The sequence below is a fragment of the Amblyraja radiata genome, chromosome 15, assembly GCF_010909765.2.
Source record: "Amblyraja radiata isolate CabotCenter1 chromosome 15, sAmbRad1.1.pri, whole genome shotgun sequence".
NCBI lineage: Eukaryota > Metazoa > Chordata > Chondrichthyes > Rajiformes > Rajidae > Amblyraja > Amblyraja radiata.
In genome coordinates this window covers 59,079,838-59,086,495 of record NC_045970.1, presented here as the reverse complement: position 1 = coordinate 59,086,495, position 6,658 = coordinate 59,079,838, and the positions used below count along the sequence as shown (strand labels likewise).

Here is a 6,658-nt window from a genome sequence, read left to right as displayed (position 1 = left end):
CCGGCCTCTGCTGGACACTCGCTTGTGACACGCTGCTTCCATAAAAATATAGTTAGCAATGCCAACTTGTTTGAAAGGCACCCACTACCTTTGGCTGCATCAGGTACAGAATTAAGAATTGTAATGAAAACCGAAAGCCTCTGTAAGAAGCAACGAGGCATTACATTCAGTGGGAGAAACAAATATAAAATGGAACTCTCATTAACGTAAATGTTGCAGCAAGAATTTTATTAAACACATTGGTGCACTAGGTATTTACACACGTAACCATGGAACGTCTCAAAGAATTGTAGAGTAATGGAGCATGCAATGTTTAGGACCATAACTCTATGTCTGTTTTCATTACGTGCTGGAGACGTTGCCGCTGGATTCAAAGGAAGGTGGAGACAGTTAACGGCGAGGCTCAATTCCGGAATCATTGGAGGTTTGTTCCAGTACAACATAGCACTCGGTTCCACATGGCCGCCCTCCCCACTGGGCATTTTGAACAACGCGCCCGTGTCGCATGTTAAATAGATGGCCAAATAATTCAGGGGACGCGTTCACATTGTATTTCTCAGCTATTCCTTTTGAAAATTGATGCGGAAAGGTTTCAGAGAAAACTCCTTCATTACCTTGTTTTTGCACTCACTCACGAAGGGATTAATATTGTAATGTTATGTTACACCAGGTTTTCTCGATTTTATTAAGCTTACAGTTAGGGTGAAGGGGTGCATGAGTACCTGGAGCAGCTGCTCTCTGAACCTCCTCTGGGTCACGGTGTAAATTAGCGTGTTTGTGCAGGTGTTCAACAGTTGTAGCAGAATTCCAGTTTGTTCAAATGTTGCAAATGGGTTCATGAACCCCCTGTACATAAATGTTGTCGTGCATCGATAGAAAACGAAATATGCCACATTTGTGCCCCAGAGCAGCATAAACCTGCTGGAGATTGCAAGGAGTAAAATTACTGACCGTCTGCGGTTTGCGATTTCGGGATCCTCAGTACTGAGATCGCGGAGTTTTCTGCGGACACGACTGGCCACTAAAATTCTTCTGACAGTAAGCACGTTCATTAGCATAATTAAACAAAATGGAATGACTGGGACTAGCAGATGTTGGGTCCAGGAAAATGCTATCCACGAGGATAGGCTATAAAAGTGAAATCGTATTTGGCAACCCCACTGTATACCCTGCCGATCCCTAAAATAATAAATGTACGCAAACGTCCATGGGACGTTCAGTGAACATAAGAACGCAGTTAAGGTCACTTTAACCACCAGCGCGATTCTCTCGGTGCAGTATCTGGTTCTCAGATTCTGAGTGGAAATGACCACAAAGCGATCAAATGTGAAAGCGACCGTGAGCCAAACAGAACAGGCAACGGCCGCGGGTGCGAGGAACATAATGGACCTGCACACAGTATTGTGGAATAAGAATGTTTCCCACCAGTAAAGGTCGGCAATCCGATGTAATATCACTTCGCAGACAATAACCGAGAGGTCCACAGTCGCCATGGCCACCAGGTAACGAGTGGTGCATTTGGAGAGACCACAATTTCTGCGGGACAGGATCACAATCGCCAGCAAGTTCACTGGAAAACAGAAAACTGTCGTTACATGCAATGTAAACGAGATGCTAATTTGCAGTCGGGGGTCAAAATTGGGTTACGCTTTGCTTATTTGTTCCAAAACAACTGGCCCACATGCACACCTGCGTGCGTGCTAAGGAGCTGTGCGGATTAGTTAGCAGCGGTATACGCAGGCAGCGTGAGCTGTCTCCCAGCCACCATTGATGCACCGCAGACTGCATATTGCAACAGCAAGTCCGCATCAGACGTAATCGTCCTTGTAATAAACCCTTCCCGGGAACAGCCGGGCAGCAAGCAATCGAACGTTCGATTCCCATTTCTCCGCTGAAGTACTTGCATTCATCAATGCTCCCATCCAAACCCGTTGATAAACTCCCGGACCTTGCGATCAGCACCCCAGCTTGCGAGTGGATACACGACTTTCTGATGAACATACATTAATCAGTGTAAATTAGTGATAACACCTCTTCCACAATAATTCTCTACAACGGTGCCACATAAAGATGTCTGCTCGGTCCCCGAATACACCCTCTACATTCACAACCCCGCGGCCAAACTCGGCTGAAACTGCTCACACAAGTTTCCAGATTAAAAACAATCTCAACGTCAGTGTCAACAAGAAGAAGGAGCTAGTTATCGATTCAGGAAAGGCGGTGGATCACCGGTCACCATCAATGGTGCTGAAATGGAAGTGGTTGAGGATTTCAAGTTCCTCGGAGTTAATATCTCATTAATATCTTTCTCCGATATCCAGACCAACACCTTTACTGAGAAAACTGAGGACCTCTGACCTGCCTCTAATGAGTCAAACATTCTGCTACATATTAGCATTGAAAGCTTACTGTTGGGTGTACGATAGCTTGTTGTGGGGACATCTCTGTCTTATAAACAATACATTGCAGATAGTTCTGGAGCGAAGCCGTGTCCATACCTCGATGTTGACTCCGCACTGTTGAATGCATTTGCACGGCACGATGCCTGGGATACGGAGGCGACATGTGCAAATACATGTCACACCCCGCTCATTCCTTGTACTTCCTGCACTCGTCGGGCAGAAGACACAGAGGGCTTAAAGCTCGCACCACCAGATTCCAGAACAGATTCTACCGCTCTGTTGTCAGGCTTCTGAGCCGCTCTTCCATGTGCCAGGGTATTGCCGTTTCACCTCTATCCCCTTGCGGACCTTGGAATTTGTGGATGTGATACGCTGCAGTGCGCTCCCAAACTTGAACTACGCTCTGCACTCCGATTTCCCCTCTAACACCACCTGTTACTGAGATCGAATTGTTTGTACTGATATTTAATTTTATTTGGTCTAATTTGGATTTCTTGCAAACCAAAGCTTTTTGCAGCTCCCGGAAATACATGACAATAATGCACCTAAACCTGAATCTGAAGAGAATTAACCTGTGCCAGATCCAATGAACGACCAACGATCAAGTAGATTAACAAAGGAATAGGTGAAGCTTGGAGCTCCTCTTCAAAACAAACGAGAATGGTTCCTGTGCAGCGGTCTAAATGATGTAAATCACATGGACCTTTCCAGTTGGTAGTGAATACAATTGGATACAGCAGCGGCATTAATATATTTCACCTGTTGGCACTTCATGATGAAAATGATATGAAAATATAACGCATAACGTGCCAAATGACCAGGAATAAATATCAGCAAGGAATGTCCTTGATCAAAGAGTTATATTTCGAGCTATGTTTTTATCAATAAAACAGACAGGGGGCCGCACGTGACGTTATTCCAGATATTAGGGGGGAATCATCGGAATGCGTTGATAATGCATTGATGTGGAATTACTTGGCTAACCTCACATTAATTAAGTGGCTCACCCTACGTTTACCCACATTAAATTGCTGCTGCCATGCATCTGCCCACTCACCCAACCTGTCGAATCCTCCTCTCTATTCACACTGCCACCCAGCTTTGTGTCAGCAGCAAATTTGCTAATGTTATTTGTGACCCCTTATGTGGGAGGTAAAATTGTGTAATTTGTGTAAACAGTATTGGATGTATGCTTAGCCTCCGTGAATGTCGGATGGGGTTTTGTAAGTATCATGTATTAGACATATTAATTTCTCGAATAAAGTATATTTTGAAATTCAAAAACGTCACGTTGTATAATTCCACAATTCACAATAATCGCAGTTGTTTTTCCCATAGTCGAGGTCTGTGAAGGCGGAACCATTTCCATGTAAAGACCCAGCCAAATGTTACGATTTCTCAATGTATGGCTGCTCCTCCCCAACTGCCCTGATATCCACGCCATTCCGCGAGCAAGTGTTACATATAGTTTACATGACGCACAACACGTTGTATAGTTAGCATATTCGAAAAGATGATCTTTGGGCCATTGTTGGCATATATTTTCTTCGATTTTGGAGATATATTTTGAATGTTAATCTCAATATTAATTTGAATCTGAAACCCCTGGCCGCCTGATCCTGTCGGGATTATGGTATTGTTAGCCGTTAGTAGCAATAATGTTTGTGTATTTTGCATAAGTGCATCATTTTAAATGTTAATCAGCTGCTGACTGTTCACGTGGTGGAGGCGACGCTGAAACTACACAGAGTGAACGATGCGCGGTCTAATAATGTTTCCACTCGAGGCAGAAATAAACCGCCCTACTCCCTGACCACGAACGGAATCCAGGCAGCAGCGGTCGGTGCGTAGAATGCAGATCACTAGACCACTCGATATACTGCTGCAACTCATGGGAATTCCAAACCTATTTTGCCGGCTAGCTGTGGTTAAAGTTCAACAATCACCCAACCGCACTCTTTATAAAAAACAATTCACACATTTTGTCGGCACAATGGCACAGCTGCAGCCTCAAAGCTTCAGAGACACGGGATCAATCCTGTACTCGGGTGATGTCTGAGTGGTATTTTCCCGTCTCGCTGTGACCGTGTCGGTATTTTCCAGGTGCTCTGATTTCATCCCGTATCCCAAATACGTGTGGTTTTTTAGGTTAATTGGCCTGTGTAAACATGCACCAAGTGTGTGAGGAATAGATGGAAAAGTGGAATAACATGGAACGAAAGTGTTCGGGTCATCGATGGGCGGCGTGGACTCGTTGGGATGAAGTCCTCAGGAATGAATTTCATAGGTCAAAACGTGGCGGATGGCGGGGAGTGGAACTGAAAACATTGATTGAAAATGGCTCCTTGCACATCCTTCCGGCTTTGCGTGTAATTTACTTCATATAGAAATCACGTGAATTTCTCAATGAAAACATCAAAACATCGTAATAACTCCCATTTTCTCGACACGACCGAAGCGACTGTACATCTGACCACTGCCTGTCGCCTTTGGACGGAGGCCGTTAATACTGTGATGTTTTAAAAAAAAATCATGGCATCATAGAGTCTTACAGCGTGGAAACACACCCTTCGCACCCAGCTTGCCCACATCGGCCAACATGTTCCATCTACACCAGTCCTACCCGCAAGCGTTTCGCCCATATCTCTCAACATCTGTTCTATCCATGTACATGTCAACGTTCTTCTTAAACTTTGCGATTGTGCCTGCCTTAACTACTACCTCCGGCAGCTCGTTCCATGCGTCAAGCCTCCTTTGTATGGAAAAGTTACCCTTCTGGTCTCTATTAAATCTTCCTCCCCACTCAACTTCAATCTATGTTCTCTGTTTCTCGATCCCCCCAATCTGGCCAAGAGACTCTGTGAGTTTACCCGATCTATTCCATTTGTGAATATGCACCTTATTATTGTTTCGCTTAACAATCTCAGGCTTCGCACCTTCACTACCGGTTACAAGAACAAGTATGCCTTCCTCAACCAAGGTTTGTTCAAGCGGATGCGATTACTCTCGGGGGGAAAGCTGGATTCCGGCTACCTGTATTTCAATTGGCTGAGACCCCGCTGCCCACCCACAACTCTGACTCCATCGCTGGGGGCAAAGGGCAGTGACAGCGAACATCCGGAGACCAGCTGACGCTATTTGATTGAGCAAACGCTCCAGTTTGTTTCTCTTCAAGTTAGGAACTCAGCTAGTACAGAGTGAAGGGGTAAAATGCGTTTCCTCGGCATCTGTGTTGTGTGGGGAGCGTTTCTGACAGGTAATTCTGGATCAATATTTTCAGTTCCCCTCGCCCTCCTCAGTGAGATTTTGGCTTGAGAAGTGCAATCTCATGGCACTCCGGTGTCTCTTACTATCTCAAAATATTTATTTTACAGTCACTATTGACGGAGAATCTGTCACACAGCCACTGCCCTCGGCGACGAAGACAAAAGGAGAAGCGGTGACTTTAACCTGTAACTATGATACCACATGGACTGTATATTCGTTATACTGGTACCGACAATGTCTAGGCATGCAGCCCGAGTTTACTATGAGGAGAGACACCAACAATAATGAAGATAAGGCCCAATACGCTGATATTCGTTTCTCTATTGAGCTCAATACCGCGACTAAGTTCACCAGCTTGAGTATCTCAGGGCTGGATCTCATCGACTCTGCAGTCTATTACTGCGCACTGAGGCGCACAGTGATGGAAACAAGTTAAGCCCCTTACAAAAACATCGCCTTTGTCATGCTCTCTGCCCCGCTGATGCGGTTGGATGTGCCTGCTTTCCTGTTCTCTCTCAGTTGTCGGTTTGCTTTCATTGTGTGCAGGTGTCCTGGAAGTTTTATTGTTTCCAACTGCGAGCTGCTTCTCCGGAATCCGTTTCCATAACATTAGCCGCTAGCTGCAGAGAATTACAAGAGCTCTTATGACAGCGGGATAGAACATGTGACCAGAGATCTGAAACGTGTGTTCTGTTTCATTCTCTCTCGGTCCTGGATAACCTGTTTAATAACTGCAGAATATACTGAGTGTGTGTGTGTGTTTACCATTGTGTGTGTTTGTGTGTGTGTCTGTGTGTGTGTTTACCATTGTGTGTGTGTGTGTGTGTGTGTGTGTGTGTGTGTGTGTGTGTGTGTGTGTGTGTGTGTGTGTGTGTGTGTGTGTGTGTGTGTGTGTGTGTGTGTCTGTGTGCGTGTGCGTGTGTGTGTGTGTGTGCGTGCGTGTGTGTGTGCGTGTGTGTGTGCGTGTGCGTGTGCGTGTGCGTGTTTTT

General features: G+C 45.3%; 1 gene segment (V, D, J or C); it reads left to right on the top strand.

The window, feature by feature from the left end:
• The first annotated feature begins 5,612 nt into the window (after positions 1 to 5,612).
• LOC116981492 lies at positions 5,613 to 6,105 on the top strand. The segment is given in 2 exon segments: positions 5,613 to 5,658; positions 5,777 to 6,105. Coding segments are annotated over 2 exon segments (375 nt in total).
• The last annotated feature ends 553 nt before the right edge of the window (positions 6,106 to 6,658 follow it).